We start from the raw sequence: 23,491 nt of genomic DNA, 5'->3' as shown, positions 1-23,491 counted from the left end.
TCCTTGAAAATACAAAATACATTGTAATGTTAAATGTTACATGAACGGTTCCCAAACGTTTGGAACGTAGTGCAATAAGAATAATAAAGGTTTGGCGGCCAAAAAACTGCACAATGTAGTATTAAATACCAACGTTACTTACTGCAACTTATGCACCCGTCTCCTTGTCTCTGCAGCTGCAGTGTGGTCGGGGCTGCTCCTCCAGAGCAAGCAGTCTGGCTTTTATCTCGGCAAGTCTCCTCACCAATTGCGCAATCAGCTGCGTTAGCAGTCGAGACAATCCACTGAAGGCACTCAGCAGTTTCTTCTCTAAATTGTTTGGACTTTCTGGATATGGTTGCTCCGCAGCCAGGCCGTCCACTTGTCGCAGAGGAGTGCCTTCTGGGGTGAACTAACGACGACGTCCAGCCATTGTATGAACAGAATTAAAGTTTAGCAGGACCTGAAATGTAACTGTAACTCGACTCGTGTTCACAGACGCGCCGAGGTCGTTTTCTGCCGACATCATTGCGTCAGAGGAGGCGTCCAATCATATGCAAGGCCGCGCTCTCAGAATTTCTCGCGAGACAATTTTTTGTTGCGTAGAAAGAAAAACATGCTGTGATTTTGTTAGGTACTTTGATTTTCTATTTTTGTACCTGAATATTTTATAAAACATGTAAACTTCTGTAAACTGTCATCATCAAAAATAAAAAAAGAAAAGTTACTTTGGTGTATTCCCTTTTTATTCCTACTTAAAGAATCATCAGTGGACTTACCCTGCTGGAATTTTGCAAGCTAATCACGTAACCATTTTTCATCTGGTGTTGTGGTGGCAAAATGCGAAAAATTGTGACATGTAGATGCTTTAATTTTCACAATTTGATTTAGCAATTTCAGTGGAAAATGAAAGGCTTTTGAGAGTCAGGACTCTTATCCTGTTTGTAACCTAAAAATTAAACACACTTTTAAATCCTCACGAAAAAAAAGGAAATCTTTGTATTCTGTAGGCACAGGACACACATACACACACACAGATGCCTGGAGTCCTCCCAACAGGACCAATTATTAGCCTGATATCTGGGAATGTCGCGGAGCGTGCGTAACTTTGGAGGTTGTTTGCCAAAATAGATTGTCTAATTATATGAGCTCATAATTCCTAATTTTAAACAATATTTTGGCAGTAAAATGACCCGTGGTTATAGCCCTCGTCAACATAACCACAGGAACTGGAACTTTATCTATACTGCTACTCATGTGGATAAGCTAGCTAATGTTAGCCCGCTAAGTCTGACTCACTGAAAAACGGGTAAAATTCGCCTTGCTTAATGGCTATATTTATGTTCACAGCAGGGTACTGTCTAAATTATTACAAAAATCACATACTCACCGAGGAACGAACTTCAGGCGGTCAGTTTCTCTCATGTCCCACTGCAGTGCAGTCCAAAAAGTAATGGTACATTCAAAGACTAACCAGGCTGTGGGCGTGTTGTCTCGCACATGCGCAAAAGACGGTCCCAAATGAAACCCAAATATTTTGCATTAATGAATGTCATAGGAGAAACAATTAATACATTTTATGGTACATCCATTAAATATACATGTATACCCTTTAAAATTGATTTATTTAAATAAAACAAACAATCTTAAATGTGCCACATCAAAGAAAGGCTTGAATAATTTTTTTGAGTGCAGCAGCTGCATTGTCCATGTTTGTACCTGTGAGCTGGACCACGTGTCTCAGATTCACCATGTTACACCTGCAGAACTGACTGAGCGGAGTCCGAATTGCATGTGCCGTGTCAACTGGGAGAGCAGGAGAGTGCACAGGAGAGGAGGGAGCGCCTCGCCGCCCAGCTTTGTTAAGCTTTGTTAATTCAATATACCTTTATTAGTCCCACAAGGGGGAAATTCCAATTTACAGCAGCACCAGTAAAAGATAAATTAGATGGATACAAAAGAGTGTAGTAAAAATAAACATTATCTTAAATTATAAATCGTAAATTGTATTTGCAGACTGTTATGTAGAGGATGGATTGCACAGATTATTGCATCAACTATTGCCCAGATTATTGCACAGATAATTTACAGATGATTTACAGATAATTAACAGATTACTTGAAGCAGTTTTTGTTGTATAGTCTGACAGTTGCAGGAAGGAATGATCTGCAATACACACACACTTTCACACTTTGGATGGAGCATCCTCTCACTGATGGAGCTCCTCAGTGCAGTGAGTGTGTGTTGGAGGGGGTGGGAGTCTTTGACTGTCACGGAGGACAGCTTGGCTGTCATCCCCCTCTCCCCCACCTCCTCCACCAGTTCCAGAGGGCATCCCGGGACAGAGCTGACCTTCTTAATGAGTTTGTCCAGCCTCTTCCTGTCAGATGTTGTGATGCTGCTACCCCAGCAGACTACACCGTAGAAAATGGCAGAGGCCACAACAGAGTCATAGAAGGCCCCACGCACCCCGAAAGACCTCAGCCTCCTGAGCAGATAGTGTCTGCTTTGTCCTTTTTTGTAAAGTGCAGTGGTGTTATGAGTCCAGTCCAGTTTGTTGATCAGATGAACACTCAGGTACTTATAAGATGTCACCATCTCAATGTCCCTTAGGGTAGGGTCCCGACGGAAGTCCATAACCAGCTCCTCGGTTACAGCAGTTCAAAAAACATCTGACGATCAATAACTTTCCACACTAAACAGATAGACAGTATTGAAATAAACTTCGCGAGGCTGTAGATACGACTGCAAGCCTGGACCTCCTGGACCAGAACATCAGACTCCTCCTGGAGTTTGGCCATCAGACAGTTTCCTGCACGGGCTCAGTCATCCTCGAAAACTTAAAAAAAAAAAGTTTATAAAGGTGAGGTGAGGAGCTGGTGTGATTGGTGAAGATTGGACTTGGTTGTGTCAAATCCACTCCACGCCTTCTCCCCTCCCTCCTTCCAAATTGCACCGCTGGGTGGGAATGAGATGAGAAGGGGGAGGAGTTGCGCCAGGGGCACAGTGCACAAAAAATACCAAAGTCTGCACCGCCACACCTCATCAGTGAAGCGGACTGGACTTTGCACTGTGCCTGTGCCACGCCAGCGGCGGAATTGAAAATAGAGCCCCATGTATTGCCCCCTCTGACATCAATGACGGCAGCATGACAGTGCAGCAGGTAGTGCACGTGCCTCACAGCAAGAAGGTCACCAGTTCGATTCCCGGATCGGGCGGGGTGAAGTTTGCATGTTCTTCCAATGCATGCGTGGGTTGGGCTTCCTCCCACAGACCAAAAAACATGCTCATTAGGTTGACTGGTGACTCTAAATGGTCCTTAGGTGTGAGTGTGAGCGTGAATGGCAGCCTATTCTTCACAAAAAGCCTCCAGTTTCTGTAAATTCCTGGGCTGTCTCCCCAGAGTGATTCAATGATATTGAGGTCAGGAGACTGAGATGGCCACTCCAGAACCTTCACTTTATTCTGCTGTAGCCAATGACAGTTTGACCTGGCCTTGTGTTTTGGATCACTGTCTTGTTTGAACATCCAAGTATGTCCCATGCGCAGCTTCTGGGCTGATGAGTGCAAGTTATCCTGCAGTATTTTCTGATCCCATGCTGCATCCACCTCCGTGTTTCGCAGTAGGAATGGTGTACCTTTCATCACAGGCCTTGTTGACTCCTCTCCAAATGTAATGTTTTTGTCTGTGGCCAAAAAGTTCAATTTTGGCTTCATCACTACAAATGACTATGTTCCAAAAATTTTAAGGCTTGTCTCTGTGCTGTTTGGCATATTTTAAGCGGGATGCTTTGTGGTATTTAGTTTGTTATTGCTTTCTTCAGGCAACTCAACCATGCAGCCCATTTTTCTTCAAGTGCCACCTTATTGTGCATCTTGAAACAGTCACACCACTTTTTGTATTCTGTATTTCAGCTGAAGTTATTTTTGGGTTTTTCTTTGCATCCTGAACAATTTTCCTGGCAGTTGTGGCTGAATTTTTTGTTGGTCTACCTGACCGTGGTTTTGTTTAATCAGAATCCCTCATTGTGCACATGTTATCAGGCCAAAATCACCAGGGTATGTAAACTTTTGATCAGGGTCATTTGGGTAGTTTCTGTTGTCATTATGATTTATATGGTTATTTGACAAATGGCCTCACCCAAGCACTAACTATTAGTGAAAAACATGTTTTTCTCTTATCATTCATATTCTCTGAAAAATGGCCAAAAAATATGCCCTCACTTGGTCACAATATACAAGACATTCTACTGCTGCACATATGTTAGATGATGTATCTCCCATTAAATTTTACCAACACCACAAACCTCTCCAACCTTACAAATTGTCTTGCAGATATCAAAATAATGGATGTGAGTAAATTTTCTAAAATTGAATTCTGAAATCAATCTTTAGAATTCTGAAATCAGCTTTATCCATCTACAACCCAGTACCCATGTGCTTTGACTCACTTTTGAGAAACACACTAACAAAATTAACCAGTCATGTACTCGACTACAATACAATCAATGCTGAGCTTTAAGAGCACTCTGTCATTCATGCTTTTATTTCCTCATGGAAATAAAAGGACTATTCTCCTTTAACAAGCATAAATCAGACAAAAACTGAAATAGTAAAAAAAAATAAAAAATGCAGCAGCAGGACTCCTACCTAAAACAAAGAAAAGACAACACATTTCTCCAAATGTAATTACCTTACACTGACTGCCTTGTGGGCTGCACGGTGGCGCAGCAGGTAGTGCGGGTGCCTCACAGCAAGAAGGTTGCCGGTTCAATCCCCGGGTCAGGCGGGGCCTTTCTGTGTGAAGTTTGCATGTTCTTCATGCGTGGGTTCTCTCTGGGCACTCCGGCTTCCTCCCACAGACCAAAAACATGCTCATTAGGTTAATTGATGACTCTAAATTGTCCGTAGGTGTGAGTGTGAGTGTGAATGTTTGTCTGTCTTTGCATGTGGCCCTGCAATCGGCTGGCCTCTCGCCCATTGTAGCTGGGATAGGCTCCAGCCCCCCGCAACCCCGAAAGGGATAGGCGGTATAGATAATGGATGGATGACTGCCTTGTTTTAGGACTGAGATTCTCCTCATTTTTTTAATGCTCTTCATGGTCTGGCCCCAGAATAAATATCAGAACTGCTGTCCCCTTACCAAAGAGTACACAGCCTGAGATTCCCAGACTCAAACACCCCTCCATTTTAACAACCAGAGGAAGAGGCCTGTTTGGTTGAGTCTCCATGAAACACATTACAGAGCAGTCAGTCACCTGAAGCTGATGATGCAGGCCACTTCATGTTGTTAGCCACGATTGGACATTAGAAAACATTTGGCAAGGCAGCAGACAGGGTAATTTGCATGTTCATAGCCACACCAGGGCACTGGCTTTCCATCCTTGTTTTCACCCCCTTCATCACCGCAGTAACAAAATTGAAAGAACTCAAAGAATAGCCTCAATGAAAACTGCTGTATTCTGTCCCAAATGTGCAGCAGTTCTGGTCTTTCATATTTTAACATGTAATCCACGCATTCAATCCTCAGACATAAAACAAACAAACAAACAAACAAACAAACAAACAAAGAGCAAGAGCAGCCCTATGTTGCCATTTGCTGGCACCATCTTGTGTTAGGCTGACTGCCACTAGATAGCGGGACCCAATGATGCAGACCCGGAGACAGGACTTATGAAAACCAAACACAGTTTATTAAACAAAAGGCAAACCAAAAGCGCACTTGAGCGAGTGGACAAAAATAACTAAGGACGCACTCAAAAGGAGTGAATGAACAAAAAGAGCTCCGACGAGGCGGGTATCAAAATCAAGGCACGCGTGGAAGCGGCGGGTAGGCACTGAAACAAAAGGAAAAAGCACACTATAAGTGGCTGAGACAAACAGTGGATCATTAACTGATTCTCAAGAGGAGAGGAAGACAAAGAGACGTAGTACTCACGACCAAATAGACCAGACACTGTCATGGGAGGATGAGGAATAATCCGGCAACAGGTAAGAGAAGGCTCACTGCTTCCAGCGGGAGGCGGAGCTGGCTGAGGTACGGGGACGCCCAGCCACGCCAACAGGGGTGAACAGACAGACAACACACAAAGGGAAAAAAGGGCAAGGAGACACACAAGGGGTGCTTTTCATTACGTTTAATTGTGCCTCCTCGTCTCCTCTCTCCTTCGTCGACCCGGAAGTCGTTTCCCCTCCGCCATGATGAAGGATCTTCCAATTGCTTAAATGCACCTGAATGAGACGAGGAGCGAGAAGAGAGGAGGCTTCTGAAGGAGATCAGAGTGAGGATACACTGGTGTAGCCTACGTGGAAGTCTTTTATTATTTAAGGGGCGTGTTGTATGTGGCACACGTTTGAATCATGGCGGGAGCAGGTCTTCACAAATGTAATCTTGATTCTTGTTTCAACTGTGTCCTTTTAACAATTGTATCTGTCGCCAAGAAATTAATGAAAATTCTTGGTATATTATGGTTTTTTAAAGCAAGGCTACAAGGCTGTTGGTTTAATCTACCACACACCCGTCCTCTGTTATGCCTCTAACGGCATATAATTGAAACCTCATCAATAGCAATCAGGAGTAGAACAGTCTGACTGCAGATCTGACCATAATATCACGTTTTACAGCTTTTACGGCTGTGCAAACGTCATCAGTAATTGACATCGCTTCGGACTGACGCTGTGGAGCGAGGATTTTTCATTTCGGAGTTTCGTTTCCTCCGTCCTCACGTCCCTTCCTCGCATCCCTCTTTCATGTCCTCGCTGGGCGGAGCTAAGACGCGAGGAGAGGAAGCGAGTGGAGGAGACAAGGAGACCAATTTATGTAATGAAAAGCACCCAAGGAGAGACAGGAAGGCAGGATCCTAACATCTTGAAATTCATGGGTCCTACCCTAGAGGCAGGTAAGTAATTAGGGCAGTGCTGTTTCCCAGTCCTATACACTAATACTCAAACCTTGATCATACCAAACCTTCACACTTGGTTAAAGTTGTGGGTATAGCTAATAAAAAGTTCAATGTTGATGTGATGTGAAGGTAAACTGACTTTAGTAGTAGTTCTCAGTACTTAAAAAAATACAAGAAAACCCTGACCTGAACATTTAAAGCCACACTTCTGCACTTTGAGAACATATTACCATATTGTCCAGTCAGTCCTCATAAATTGTGCAAGATCTGTTTTTTTTATGTCATTTTTGCACCTTACCTCTCACCTGAGTCTTTTGTTGTCATTTAATAATTTTATTTATTTATTTGCTGTTGAACCATGACAGGAGCTAATCTGAGGCATGCTGTGTGTTTCCCTACAGCAGGTAGAGGAGGTTGCACAGACAGAGGGCTCCCAGCAGCTCCACCTGCCGTCCAGAGATTCATCAGAGAAGAAGCAGCCGAAGAGGTTACATGTCTCCAACATTCCTTTCCGTTTCCGAGACCCTGACCTCCGGCAAATGTTTGGGGTGAGATGACAACTACACCACACTCACACACTGTTTGTGACAATTATATATATCCAGTTGGAATCATTAAGGATTCCAGTAAGGAGTCTTTACAGTAATGTAAAGTGCTCCTGCTTGAGCCCATGTCAGAATTTCCTTTATATGATTTTGTGTTTCACAAAGTGGTGATCCTTTCTAGGAATACCCCCTTCATAACCAAACATAATACTGTCACATTTCATTAGCTACCCAATTTCGACCAGAAATTACCCAAAAGCCAGGCGTTTTTTTTGACCATTCCACAAATTTCCTTTTTTTTTCTTTTGTTGTCCCAGCTTGATTGAATTGTGTTGCTGGTATCAAATACAGAATAAGTATAAATTTACAAAAATTAAGTTGAGGAGGGGCTGCACGGTGGCGCAGCAGGTAGTGTGCGTGCCTCACAGCAAGAAGGTTGCCGGTTCGATCCCTGGGTCAGGCGGGGCCTCTCTGTGTGAAGTTTGCATGTTCTTCCCATGCATGCGTGGGTTCTCTCCAGGTACTCCGGCTTCCTCCCACAGATCAAAAACATGCTCATTAGGTTAATTGGTAACTATAAATTGTCCGTAGGTGTGCGTGTGAGTGTGAGTGTGAATGGTTGTTTGTCTTTACATGTGGCCCTGCAATCGGCTGGCGACCGGTTCAGGATGTATCCCGCCTCTCGCCCATTGTAGCTGGGATAGGCTCCAGCCCCCCGCAACCCCGAAAGGGATAGGCAGTATAGATGATGGATGGAAGTTGAGGAGGGACAATATTAAATACATTGTCTTAGTATTGTTTTCAATTGAGTTTATGTCAGAAAGTGTTAGCAAATCATCAAATTCAGTTTTGTGTTTTACATAGACTCACAACTTTTTTGGGAATTGGGATGGTAGAATTGTAAAAGTACATCATAAATAGAGAGTCAAAGACAGTTATGAGGAGATGGCATAATCTGAAGTTGATAATATCTTATTTCTTAAGTAAAATAGGTTTTCTAGTTTTCTTTTTATGTACATTTTAAGTATTGTACATAGGGTATTCCGCATGATACTTTTTCATTGCAGTACCTCAACCTGTCAGTAAAACTAATACTTCAATGGGAATTGAAAGTGATAATTTTACCTCCAGGGTATCAGAGGTGGGGCTTGTGAAATGCTTTTATGACCAACAGCAGCATTTTTAGCAGCCATGTTTATAGCACTGTTTGCAAAACAGCAGTGGCAGAGCAAAACAAAATGCACCGGGTTCTGCATTAAGTAGAGGATGCTGTGTTTTGAGTGTAGTAGATCAACTTCAGTTGTCTCCCTGGAATTACCTCAGAAGCTTTTCTTTGCTAAAGTTGTAAATAATTCACACCTTTACCTCTGTATGTCCCCTAACCTGAATTAGGCAGAGCTCATGAATGCTTCATCTTCAGTGCCTAAGTGTCACAGTGCAATCAGCCTCTTACCTGCTGCCATTTCTTTGTCACCTGCCCATCTGCTCAGCCAGTACTTTTCTGCTCTCACTCCCTTTGCCAGTCACGCCTACCTGTCACCTGATCATACACTTGAGATTCACTCAAGTGTATGATTTTTTAATTTTATAAAAAGTTGTCTTCATACAAATGCAGAGCTTTATGATCAGTATGATTAGTATCAATCAGGCTTCAGGACCAACCACAGCACTGAAACAATTCAATTTTCAGTTCAATTCATTTTTATTTGTATTGTGCCAAATCACAACAGAAGTTGTCTCAGGATACTTTCCTTATAGAGCTGGTACAGGCCGAGCTATTTTATCTACAGAGACCCAACAATTCCCTCATGAGCAAGCACTTGGCGACAGTGGCGAGGAAAAACTTCCTTTTAACAGACAGAAAGCTCAGGCAAAACCAGGCTCTGGGTGGGCGGTCATCTGCCTCGACCAGTTGGGTGAGACAGAGAGCGCAAGTGAGAGACACAGAGAGAGAGACAGACAGAAATGCAATCACAGTAACAGTGACAGTGGCTGTAATAATAGTAGTAGCAGTTGCAGTGGATGTCAGGGAGGGCAATGGCAGGAGATGTAGCTGTAATCCACAATCCAGATTCAGCCACTATCCATGGAACCTGCAAGACGACAAAGCACAGAGACTCCGGGAAAGAAGCTAAGTTAGTAACATGCTGTGGTAGGACATGGAAGCCTGAGCCAGCCCTAACTATAAGATTTATCAAAAAGGAAAGTTTTGAGCTGACTCTTAAATGTAGAGACAGTGTCTGCCTCCCGGACAAAGACTGGAAGATGGTTCCACGAGAGGAGCTTGATAACTGGCCCCTGTTGTGCTTTTGGAGGCTTTAGAAACCATAAGTAAGCCTGCATTGTGGGAAGGCAGTGTTCTAGTGGGGTAATAAGGTATTATGAGCTCTTTAAGATAAGATGGTGCCTGACCATTTATGGCTTTGTAAGTAAAAAAGAGGATTTTAAATTCTATTCTGAATTTTACAGGGAGCCAGTGCAGAATGGCTAATATCGGAGAAATATGATCTCTCTTTCTTGTTTTTGTCAGAACACGTGCTGCAGCATTCTGTAGCAACTGGACAATATTCAGCAACAAATTTGGGCAGCCTGATAGTAAGGTATTGCAATAATCCAACCTGGAAGTTACGAATCCATGGACTAGTTTTTCTGCATCGTTTTGAAACAGGATGTGCCTGATTTTTGCGTGGGTGAAAAAAGGCACTCCTTGAAATTTGTTTTACATGGGAGAGAAAGGATTTATCCTGATCAAAGATAACTCCCAGATTCTTTACAGTGGTGCTGGAGGCCAGTGCAATGCCATCCATAACTGCTATGTCATCAGAAAGTGAGTTTCTAAGGTGTTTAGGGCCTAGTACTATAGCTTCAGTTTTGTCCGAGTTTAGCATCAGAAAATTGCAGGTCATCCAGGTCTTTATGTCCTGAAGACATGCTTGTAGTCTCGTTAACTGATTGGTTTCTTCTAGCTTCAATGAAAAATATAGCTGGGTATCATCTGCATAGCAATGAAAATTCATTGAGTGCTTCCTGTTAATGTCCCTCAAGCAGTGTTTTTCAACCTTTTTTGAGCCACAGCACATATTTTACATTTGAAAAATCACAAGGCACACCACCAAACAATGTATTTATTGAAATATAATGAAAATCTATTCTCAATTTACTCAATTGACTTACTCAGTGTGAACCCTGGGCCTGTTTAGTTAAACACAAAGCTGATATTCTTGCAGGAACTGAAGAAAGACACACACAGGGCTCTCAAGTTTTGAACCACTGCATGAAAAGTAGCATTTTCATCAATCATCATCACTGTATATTGCTATGGAAGTTCTCTCTCAGCCCCTGTGACCGTGAGGTGTTAAAATGCAAACGTAAAAGCTGCAAGCTATACAAATGCAAATTGGGATTGTGTGTGTGTATGCGTGTGTTCTGGGCCTACAGAATTCAGACAATAGGTTTTTATAGGTTACATACAGGATAAGTGTCCTGACTCTCAAAAGCCTTTCATTTTCCACTTAAATTGCTAAATCAAATTGTGAAAATTAAAGCATCTACAGTTCTTGGACACGTCACAATTTTTCGCATTTTGCCACCACAACACCAGATGAAAAATGGTTACGTGATTAGCTTGCAAAATTCCAGCAGGGTAAGTCTACTGATGATTCTTTAAGTAGGAATAAAAAGAGAACACACCAAAGTAACTTTTCTTTTTTTAATTTTCGATGATGTCGAACAGTTTAAAGATGTTTACATGTTTTATTAAATATGCAGGTACAAAAATAGAAAATCAAAATACCTAGCAAAATCGCAGCATGTTTTTCTTTTTACGCAACAAAAATTGTCTCGTGAGAAATTCCGAGAGCGCGACCTCACATATGATTGGACGCCTCCTCCGACGCAATGACCTTGGCAGAAAATGACCTCGGCGCATCTGTGAACATTGTGACCAGGAACTCTCTAAGACACATTATTATGAGCTTAGAAAATGCTATTTTATCAATGGAGTTTGGATCAGAAAAGTTAGGGTTCGGGTCCTGCTAAACTTTAACTCTGTTCATACAATGGCCAGACGTTGTCTTCAGTTCACCCCAGAAGGCCTGGCTGCGGAGCGACCATATCCAGAAAGTCCAAACAATTTAGAGAAGAAACTGCTGAGCGCCTTCAGTGGTTGGCCTCAGCAGTTGGCCGCTGATCACCCAATTGACGAGTAGAAATGGCCAAGATAAAAGCCAGACTGCTCGCTCTGAAGAAGCATCCCTGACCGAACTGCAGCTGTGGATATGACCAGAAGAGGAAGAGAGGGGTGCATAAGTTGCAGTAAGTAACGTTAGCATTTAATACTACATTGTACAGTTTTTAGGCCGCCAAACCTATATTATTCTTATTGCACTACGTTCCGAACATTTGGTAACCGTTCACGTTACATTTAACATTACAGTGTATTTTTGTATTTTAAATGAAAAGGTGCAGCGTCTGCACAATAGTGACGGAAATGACAGGCGATATGAACCTGAGCAGGGGTAAGTTAATAAAATATACAGAAATACACAGGATATATTCTGCAGAATCTAAGTGAATGTAAACGTTGCATGACCTGTACTTTTTGTGTTTTACAGACTGAACTCATCCCACAATGAAGCGGTGACGTCACATTTGATGGCGACTTTAACTGGGAGTCCAGACATTGATGGTGTGGACAGAGGAGCCCTTTTATGTAAGTTTTTTTTTTATTATTTAACCCCTTTCTGTTGTTTCTTGTTGTTGTTGTTGTTGTTGTTTTTACTTTCCTGAAGCCTGTCTTAATTATTTCAAACGAATATATATTTTACGAGACGGTGTGGAGGAGCTTCAGGTATGCCCAGCCAGCTCTTTCAGTTTAGGCAGCAGCTGTGAAGATTTCAGCTCTCAGTAGACAGAGAAGGAAGCGGGTAAGAGTTACATGAATGCTGCTTTATTTTCACAACAATGTAAAAATGGGCTGAATTTTATTTATTAGATGCATTGTTTTTGACAAACATGGTCACATATGTTATCATGTGTTCTTGTTTCTTAGCAGTACTAATATTATATTAATACCTGTGTTTACAGCTGCTGGAAGCAAGAAGGAGTGTCCTAGCCACCCAGCAGGAAATAGATTTTTGGCAGGGGGTGACTGCTGACATGATGTCCAATGAGGAGGATGACACCGCGGAAGAGGAAGCTGGGTGGATAGTAAAGCCTCCATCTTTCCGCAGTCAGACGCTCTCCCAACTCTGCCAGACACTTCAAGAGCGGCTGGAGAGCAACCCAAAGTATGTGGCGACACACCGCAAGAGGCTTCGCATCGAGTCCCCATCAAAGCGACAGCCGCCAACTCAGTATGACCCAGAGGCAGCAAAGAAGCATTTCCAGAGGCCTTAGGCTCTTTTTTTATGCACCATGGACCAGCAGCATGGCCCAATCCAGAGACTCCTATCAGTGAACCCCTCTGCACATTTCCTTTATTTTTTTCCTCAGTAGTCACTGATTTTATTTGGTTGATCCTTGTTGATGTGTGTTTGCCATTGATTTCATTAAGGACTTTTTCAAAATGTTTCTGTCAACTGTGCTCTTTGTGTTCTACTGTGTGGTAGTGTAGTTTTCAGAAGGTGGATCGTCAAATAAATGAATCATTCAAATAAAATAAAAAATATATATATATCATTTATATATTCTCTTTTTTTTTTTTTTTTTGTGGTGCACAGATGACCAATAGGAGTTGCTATCCAATCACACCAATCACATGAGGGTTTCCTTTTAAAATGTCTGTGGAATCATCCAATGGTTGTTTGCGAAGCCAGCAGGCCAGCCTGAGTAGATCAACGTCAGTAGCATCCATGTGCTCATTAGAACTATTATAACCACGCCCTCCGCCGACAGATGGTCCATTTCTGACGATATTCGGAGCGGGCAAACATCCCCGTAAACTGGCCGTAAATTGCAGACAATCAACGAACTTCGCAGGGGTTTACTGCTCATAAATGTGGTTTTTCATGTAGTGGTTCGGGTGGGGATGGGTCTGATCTGATAAATGACACATAAATTCATACAAATAAAAATATTTATTCAATTCAGCATTTCTTAGTGCAGGTGTGTGTGTGTGTGTGTGTGTGTGTGTGTGTGTGTGTGTGTGTGTGTGCGCGCGCCTGTGTGCCTGTGTGCGCCCGTGCGCTGTCAGTAACCCCCTGCCCCTCCTCCTCCTGCTCAGTGTGTATACAGAGAAACCACCACTTAAAACAGTTACTTTAAAGAACTGTGGTACATAGCCTGTTGATAAAGACAGATTGATCATGTCTAATGAAGAAGAGCCAATTAAAGGTAAAACTTCTTTAAGCAGCTTAGTTGGGATAAGTTCTAGGATACAGGTTGATGATTTTGATGATGAAATTATTGAAATTAGTTGGTGAAAGTCGACAGGTGAAAGCAGTCTAAAACCATGACAGGTCTGAAATTTCACTGTGGGACTAATAAAGGTATATCTTATCTTATCTCCTAATAACACTTTCTACAGTTTCTGTGTTTAAAGACAATTCAATACTTCTTGAGGGCAGGAGGTGATGAATTCTGTCTCTAATAGAAAGAATTTTATCATTAAAGAAGCTCATGAAGTCATTGCTACTGAGGGCTAAAGGCATACATGGTTCAATGGAATTATGGCTCTCTGTCAGTCCGGCTGCAGTACTGAAGAGAAACCTGGGATTGTTCTTATTTTCCTCGATTAGTGCAGAGTAATAGGCTGCCCTAGCACTGCGGAGGGCTTTCCTGTATGTTTTAAGACTGTCTTACCAGGCAAAGGAAAATTCTTCAAAAATTGATGGAACGTCATTTCGTTTCTACTTTTGGTGAAGTTTGCTTTAATTTGTGGGTTGAGGGTTATACCATGGAGCTAACCTCCTCTGTTTTTTTTATCATCTTGTTCAGAGGGGCTACAGAGTCAAGTGTCATACACAATGAACCTCTAGAACTATTAGCCAAGTATTCATTTTGGGCGGAACTACAGGTTGCATAGGGGTCCTCTATTGTATTGAGACATGACATTGAATTAAATGCTGATGGGATCATATCCTTAAATTTTGCTACAGGACTATCAGACAGGAGTCTGTTATAGGACTTTTTGCCTGCTGGTGGGTAGTCTGGTAATATGAATTTAAAAGTTATTAATAATGGTCTGATAGAGGAGGATTCTGTGAGGAGACTGTTAAGTGTTAAATTTCAATGTACTATGTCAGAACAAGGTCGAGGGTGTGGTTAAAACAGTAAGTAGGTTCATGTACATTCTGACAGAAGCCAGCTGAGTCTAATATTGACAAGGTACTCAGGCTGTCATTATCAATGTCAACATGTACATTACAATCACCTGCAATTATTAATTTATCTGTTGATAAAAACTCAGAGAACTTAGATATAAATTCGGAATAAGGACCAGGGCTTCAGGAGACAGTTTTCCATCAAACATGGAGTCTGTCTCACCTCAAAAGTTTTCCATCAAAACAAATGCACATTTATTCTTTCAGTAAAAATAACTGAAAAGTAAAAATAAAATACAAAAAACATGAAATCTGCAGTAACAGTTTTATCATAAAGATAATTAAAGATAAAATAAAAACGACTGAAAGAAGAATTCTGATTTATTACAACTTGGATCTTATTTTTATAGTTTTGACCACTTTTCATCTTGGTAATAGTGACTAGTAACTAATTCTAGCTACTATAGTATTATACTATTGAGGAATATAACTAAGACCTTTTCAGACATGCAATGTGTCACATATATAAGATAAGATAAGATAAGATAAGATAAGATAAGATAAGATAAGATAAGATAAGATGAGATTGATCATACCACTTTATTGATCCCATAATTTAGTCGTGACAGCAAGCAAGTATTACAATGAGCAAGCACAGTGGCATAAAGAGGTCAAAATAAAAAAGTATATGGGTTACAGAATAGAAAAACATCTCTACAAATTATAATTTAGATTATATTCAATGTAAAACAGACAGAGCTCCTCACCCTATCTCTAAGGGAGCGCCCCGCCACCCTGTGGAGGAAACTCATTTCAGCCGCTTGTATCCGGGACCTCGTTCTTTCGGTCATGACCCAAAGTTCATGACCATAGGTGAGGGTAGGAACGTAGATTGACCGGGAAATCGAGAGCTTCGCCTTTCGGCTCAGCTCCTTCTTCACCACGACGGACCGGTACAGCGACCGCATTACTGCAGCCGCTGCACCGATCCGCCTGTCAATCTCACGCTCCATCTTTCCCTCACTCATGAATAGGATCCCAAGATACTTAAACTCCTCCACTTGAGGCAGGAACTCTCCCCCAACCTGAAGGGAGCAAGCCACCTTTTTCCGGTCGAGAACCATGGCCTCGGACTTGGAGGTGCTGACTCTCATCCCAGCTGCTTCACACTCGGCTGCGAACCGCCCGAGTGCATGCTGAAGGTCCTGGCTCGAGGGAGACAACAAGACAACATCATCTGCAAAAAGCAGAGACGAAATCTGGCGGTAAAAATACTATTGCACCTGAGAAATACTGGGACTATGTGTATGCACAATATATACAGTTTATGGGAGCACTTGATTACAGTAGTACAAAACAATGGAGAAAGAAAGCATTAAAACAGTGCTTTATTACATGATGCTGGAGCGAAACAATCTGACAGCTGTTGGGATGAAGGACCTGGCGGTAGCGTTTTTTCACACACAATGGATGTAACAGTCGGTTACCGAAGGAGCTGCTTAAGCCCCCTACTGTCTCATGCAGGGGGGTGGGATGGGTTGTCTGTCATCGATGTCAGCCTGGCTAACCTCTTCCTCTCAGCCACCTCCTCGATGGTATCCAGAGGGTAGTCCAGGACAGAGACAGCGCTCCTGAAAAGTTTGTTAAGCACTGGAGAAGTCAAAAAATATGACCCTCACCGTGCTCCCACTGTTCTCCGGGTGACAAAGGGATCTGTGAAGCAGGTACATGACTGCATCCTCCACACCAATGCCTGGTCAATATGCAAATGTGTGCGCACGGTTGACCAAGACTAGTGATGGAAAAAGCATGAGAAAGACACAAAAACTCACTAATACAAAGGAACATGGCCGGAGCTTCTATCACAAGCTGCCATTCGTGCAGCGCCATCTTGAAAAGTGTGACAACAATTTTACATGTTGGTCTCATGTTGAATAAGCCACAGCATCAGTTTACATAAAAGTAAAAAAGATTAAACATGTAAGTAAGTCTGAATTGAATGTCAAAGCATTAATGTAAAGGCAGAGAGACAGTAAATACAATGTTATTAACCTGATCAAGAGTAGTTTAATAAGCTGATGATTTAATTTCCATCTCTTATGCACAAAGAAAATAAAACCAGTTTAATCAATCATAAAACACTGTGAATGACCCATTTGAAACTAATTGAAGTTTTTGAGAGGATTCTTCTCATGTCAGTTCAGTTTATTTATTTATTTATTTATTTATTCCATCAGACCTTAGACCAGACTTCAGCAACTAACTGGCCCTACCATGCCTGGGGGATTACTAAGTAGCAGCACAATTACGTCGATTCTTTCATTGATTCTTTGGTGAATTCTTTTGGTGTGTAAATGAAAAAACAGTGAATTATCAATATCAGGTTGACCTGTCCAATCCTTGTTGGGCTCTCCATCTATCATCAAGGACTCATTTGATATCCATAATAAATGGGTTTGTTTTTCTTTAAGTAAATGGTCAGATTTTGTGAAGAAGATTCAGATCCGGAAAGAGATAAAACTGCTTAGGTGACCAGCGTATGACTAAAATTTTAAACCAGCATCCCAAGAGCTAAGGTATAAACAATGAATAGGGCATGGCATCACATCGTATTCTTCCTTACTCCAGGATTGGGAATTAATGGATTTCCAGCCAATGTCTGAGAAAATGGTTTAGAGAGACAAGGCTTCCATAGATATTTGCAAATGTGTCACTATTATGTAAAAGATGTGAAGGGCCTAAGCAAGGAAGAACCCTCTGGTGTTCAGGGATGTTTGTAAAAGCATACAACTCGGAACCCACCAGCCGGATCATTGGGGTTTTATATTCAAGGATACTAGGATACCGTCGATGATCGAAGGTCACACTCGCAAGCACCAATCCTAACTTGTAGCATACCAGAATAAGGGGAGAAACTCAGCTAAAAGCCTCTACCAAGCATTGCCACCAAAACGAAACCTAATTCATACTGCAATAAATTATATGGGCATATAGGGAAAACACGAAAACAGCGTACGTCCAGTTTAGAGCGTCTGCTGTGTTCACCACTTTATACAAACCACAAAAGCCTGATATCATATAAAAGCAGAGAGTCTGACGATCACGACAATGTCTGCCTCCTCACTGTGCGACCAAAACTCGGCGAGCCAGCAGCCAAAGAGTAGCAGAATAATATTTCTCAAAAGCATACAGTATGTCTTACCTTTGCTGTTTTATGGTCAAAAGTTATATTCCAGTTCGAAAAAACGCTGCTACAGTCTGCTCCTATGACTCTGTGCTAGTTTACGATCCACCGCGAGGGTCCTGGTTGTTTACATAAAGAGGAGGGGGTTTCAAGAGTGGGGGGAGTGCACACATCAAATACCCTATCTTTCGGCTTACTTCTACGATACCTTCTATATCGTCATTGGTGTTTCTATGGTGAACTTGGGTCCTACCTCCCGAATGACCAAATGGTGGTGGTGGTGGGGGGGCTACTGACTACTGTAAGTACGCAGTTAGTTTCACTTCTTCGTGTCATTCACAAGTGAATTGGCAGAGCGCTTACAGAGGCTCACAGACGGCCCTGCTAAGCAGGCCGAGGTGTTACTGTTTTATTTGTATTTCGTCCTGTCATGCCGGTAAAAACAACAGAAAAAAAGAAAACGGCTGCCACAGAGAAGATTGGTAGAGAGCCTCTGAAAGATAACGGTACTCACAGCGCCTGTGGGAAAACCTCCATAAAACTGCTCAGGTTCATTATTTTGGCATGTATTTTTGCACAATTACTCATCAGATATGACTTTACTAATTCGTAGAAGAATTTGGCCTTCATCACATGATTTAAAGGTGGTTTTTACTCAAAATAATGTTTTGGTTTTTTTAATTAATAATTTCTACTGTGTTCAAGATTAATTTACTCTGACATAGTAACATATATTTTGATTCTGACACTTCTGTAGTAATCTCACAGGTCTTATCTTACTTTGAGACCAAGATTATTCATACAGCCCCTGTAGTTGTGAATATATACTCTTTTTATTTTGGGTAGGTCATTTGGGAGAAGACAGACAAAATAAGCCTGGTATTTTTGTTGGAAGAACTGTGTGTGTGACGCCAAGGCAAGGTAAGCAGGACTCAAAAGCAGAGTGGCAATGATAAGACAGTTTATTTCACAAAGTAACAAAAGAAAACTCTCAGAGGCTGGATTCAGTGCACTGCTGAGGAAGACAGTCTGCGCTGGAGGGAAGCTTGACAGCGGAACACAAAACTCCAAAAACTGGGAAGGCGCACAGGCCGGCGATGACAGGAAACAAGGCTGGAGGAAAAACTCGACAGCTGAAACAAAAAACTCCGTCAGGGGAAAAATGCACACAGGCAGAAAAAAGAAGGAACACGTACTGGTGGAAAAACAACTCGACAGCACTGAAGAACAAAAAATCACCGTCAGGGAAAACAGGCACTCAGGCAGAACATAAAACACTCGAGAACTGAACAAAGGCTTAACTCAGCGGCGGGAGATACGTGGCAGGGACCAGAGACCATCAACCGTTCGACACTCACACGGGGAAGAACCATAATCTTCTGGCACCTGAGAGTGAGAGAAGCGCGCTTAAGAGAGGGAGCTCTGATCAGTGAAAATTAATTGCAGGTGCGTCTGGCTGCTGCTTAGTCTCAGGTGAGATCAGCCCCGCCCCTGCCACGTACCAGGCCTGGAGAGACACAAAACCAAAAACACAATCAAAGCAAAAACCCAGCCATAACAGTGTGAGAAATTTGATAACCTCAAAAATATTGATATTGAGTTCACTTGTCTCTCTTTGTATTTGGGAAACATAGTCAAGGATCTGGATGCTGGAGACAAATATTTCTTAAAAATTCTCATGGTAGCCAGCAAGAAGACAATCATCTACTTGCTCAACCGTGTCTACGCCCACCTGGACAAGCCAGCGAGCACTGTGAGAGTCATGTTTTTTGACTTCTCCAGTGCATTCAACACCATTCGTCCAGCTCTACTGGGTGACAAGCTGACAGCGATGCAGGTGGACGCCCCCCTGGTGTCCTGGATTGTGGACTACCTGACTGGCAGACCACAGTATCTGCGCCTGCAACACTGTGTGTCAGACAGAGTGGTCAGCAACACTGGGGCCCCGCAGGGGACTGTTCTCTCTCCCTTCCTCTTCACCCTCTACACCACGGACTTCAGCTATTGCACAGAGACCTGCCACCTTCAGAAGTTTTCTGATGACTCTGCGATAGTTGGATGTATCAGCAAGGGCGATGAGGATGAGTACAGGGCTGCTGTGGACAACTTTGTCACGTGGTGTGAGCAGAACCATCTGCAACTAAATGTGGCAAAGACTAAGGAACTGGTAGTGGACCTGAGGAGAGCCAAGGCACCTGTGACTCCTGTTTCCATCCAGGGGGTCGTTGTGGACATAGTGGAGGATTATAAGTACCTGGGGGTTCATATTGACAATAATCTGGACTGGGCAAAGAACACTGACGCTCTCTACGGGAAGGGCCAAAGTCGTCTCTATTTCCTGAGGCGACTGAGGTCCTTCAACATCTGCCGGACTATGCTTAGGATTTTTTATGAGTCTGTGGTGGCAAGTGCAATTCTCTATGCTGTTGCGTGCTGGGGCAGCAGGCTGAGGATGGCAGATGCCAACAGACTCAACAAACTGATCCGCAAGGCCAGTGACATTGTGGGGATGGAGTGTGACTCTCTGACGGTGGTGTCAGAGAGGAGGATGCTGAATAAGCTAAGGACTATCATGGACAATGTCTCACACCCACTTCATGATGTGCTTGCCAGGCACAGGAGTACGTTCAGTAAGAGACTAATACCACCAAAACTGAGGACTGAACGATACAGGAAATCATTCCTGCCTGTGGCCATTAACCTGTACAACTCCTCCCTCTGAATGGCCCTTGGACTTCACTGTCACTGTCTGGTCTGTTCTGTTGTATATTTTACAATTTCACTTTGCACATCTGATTCCATTTTGCACATTTTTTTGCACATCCAATATACTCACTATATTACTTATTTTTATTACTGTACATTTCATTGTGTTGCATATTTTGTGTTGTATATTTATTAATTTGTGTTGTATATTTCTTATTTACATATATCTTTAGTATTAATATTCTGTTTCTTAATATTGCCTTTATATATATATTTATTCCTTCTTGTTCTGTCTCTCTTTTTTATTCTAATCTGTAATTCTGTTTTGTGTGGAGCACTGTACAAAAAACAATTTCCCCTCAGGGATCAGTAAAGGAATGCTGATTCTGATTCTGATTCTGAATTACAAGACACTGGCTTCTTAAAGAACCTCCCACCCTGAACCAGTGGATAGATATTGTAAAGGACATATATATGTAGCACGGTGGCACAAGTGGTAACACTGTCGCCTCACAGCTAGAAGGTCCCTGGTTCGAATCCCGCTGTGGGTGCTGGTGGCGTGTCCTCCACCATGTCTTCAGTGCCTGCTGCTTGAGGAAAAAAGGGGGCCTTTTTGTGTGGCGTTTGCATGTTCTCCCCGTGTTCACTCGGGGTGTCCTCCTTAATAACCCCCACTAAAAACATGCAAGAAGATCACCGCCTGACCAACGGTGACGAAATGATGGGGCCTCGGGCGCGGGCACCGGCATCAGCTGGCAGCTGGCAGCTGCCGCGGAGGAATGACGGACCGAGGATGGGTCAAACGCGGAAAAATAATTTCACATAAAGCATGGCGTGTGTACAGTCTCCTCCTCCCTGTAGCATGTGTGTGCTGTGATTAATAAAGTATAAATCTTATCTTATCTTATCTTATCTTATATACAATATGGAACTTATGACATTCAGTTTAAGATTACAGAAAGAAAGGGGAGAAGAGTACTGGACTAAATGGGTTACATACCTGAATGACTAAGAGTCTGACAACTGAAATTATAGTAAACGCAATAGTGAAACAAAAGTAAGTCTATCACATTGTGACCAACAACTCTTATGAGCATTATCCAATGTACCTGAATGACCTCATGTTTATGGTGTTGGTTGTGGGCAGGGCAATGGCATTTTCCAAATTGTCTCTGGGCTCAGCCACAGTGGGCTATATTTGTACTCTCCCCTGTTCACTTGAAATGGGACTTGTGAGCAACTGGCTCAGTCTCTCATTATGGTTCTGCTAGACTACCACCAACAATGCAAACAAAGTTAATAGCTACGGCATTACAGCAAATTGGGTTTGGTGTCATTTCAGCAAACCTCTAATAGAAAAGCAATATGAGAGCATTAAATGGGATGTCCAGTTTAGAACTACAGGTATAAAGCCAGATTGTTGTGTATGACTGTAGCAACATAGTAACACAAGGCTGAAAAAGTACAAACTTTGAAAGGTATAAAAGTGGGTTCATTACCCAAGCTTATTTGAGTTTAATTCATAACTAGAACAACACATTTGGATGGAAATTACTAGGCTGGGGAAGAGGTTTTTAATGGTGGAATGATAATTGGCATTCACAGCACCACTTCACTTATTCAATTCTCTCATTCTCAAGATGTGGCTGAAATCTGCACCTCAAATAATTTGCTTTTACTGAAAACTCTCTACACACTGCACATCTACTGATACACCCATGGTTATTTGAATTTCTATGCCCTTCAAATAGTAAGGAAACAATCCCAATCTGACTACATTTCAGTATTAATCTGGTTTGCATTGAACCAAAATGTCTACCTGTACATCCAGCTGAGCTGTACAGAAGGACTCATTTCATTTAGCCCCACACAGAGTAAAATTTGACAAGCTGATATTGCAGGACTTCTGTTGTCCCCTGAGCCTTAACTGTGTTTAATTACAAAGGAAGCACTGAGCCAGCCGCACAAGGGTCCTTACTGTCACATTCCCAGAGGTAGGGGTCTTAATGAGTCATTAGATACTCAACACACATACAGTACACATGCGCTCAGCATGTCACACATACACACACACTTATGGTCTACCCCTGGCAATGTGTGTGTGTGTGTGTGTGTGTGTGTGTGTGTGTGTGTGTGTGTGTGTGTGTGTGTGTGTGTGTGTGTCTGCAGTGAGCACTGGGGGTTGGGTTTTGTGGTAATGGAGTTTCAGTGACACCTACTCCTGCCTAATCGCCTGTTCTGGAAGCTTCCAGCATTTCCTGTAGCCCCGTGTTCCCAGCAAGGGAATTCTTTTTAATGTCTCCTGTTCATGGCAGCACTCTCATTTTTGTCTCAATTTGTTCCGTAAGACTCCACTCCTCCGGCTTTGCCTCTGAGGAGGTGTGGTGTAATTATAATCTAAAAATCTGCTAATTTATATCAACATATCAGTGTAGCAATGGAGGCATTTTGCAATGGGTTGTTAGAAAGCCTGGGTATTGCCAGTGTTGTGTCTCCCAGTGGTGCCAGTCTGTTTGTGTTAAGACAATGAGAGTGTTTAGAATAGAGGACAGGGATAGACGTCATTGCTGGGTTTGCTATTAAGTTAAGGCACTTCAGGTGAGACAGGTCATTTTGGGTGATATTGGTAATTTTAAGATACTATATTTCTGATGCCATAAATCAAGGACCGCTATTCCCACACCTGTACAGAGACCTCGGTCCCTCACAATAATCTGGACCAACACTGGATGGGCTGAACATGCCCCACATGGACTTAACAGGAGATTCTGTTACGATGAGGTGAGACAGACTCTATGTTGACATCAATGATACTTGGTTTTCAAACACAGTGAGAGTGGATGGACAATGTTTCTCAGATGTTGAGTTTTTAATGTCAAGCTATCAACCTTATTATCTGCCCAGATAATTCAC

At 42.4% G+C, this 23,491-nt stretch overlaps 1 protein-coding gene across 1 annotated transcript in view; it reads left to right on the top strand.

Annotated features, from left to right (window-relative positions):
* Positions 1-23,491, top strand: part of rbfox3a (RNA binding fox-1 homolog 3a) — a 340,376-nt gene that overhangs the window by 178,920 nt on the left and 137,965 nt on the right. The window contains exon 3 of the mRNA XM_070990201.1: positions 7,283-7,429. Within this exon, the coding sequence (XP_070846302.1) occupies positions 7,283-7,429 (147 nt within the window). The remainder of the gene's footprint in view (positions 1-7,282; positions 7,430-23,491) is intronic.

This window comes from Chaetodon trifascialis, chromosome 21, assembly GCF_039877785.1.
Source record: "Chaetodon trifascialis isolate fChaTrf1 chromosome 21, fChaTrf1.hap1, whole genome shotgun sequence".
In the NCBI taxonomy this organism is placed as follows: Eukaryota; Metazoa; Chordata; class Actinopteri; order Chaetodontiformes; family Chaetodontidae; genus Chaetodon; species Chaetodon trifascialis.
The sequence above is the reverse complement of the archived record's forward strand: the minus strand, read 5'-3'. Positions and strand labels throughout refer to the sequence as shown.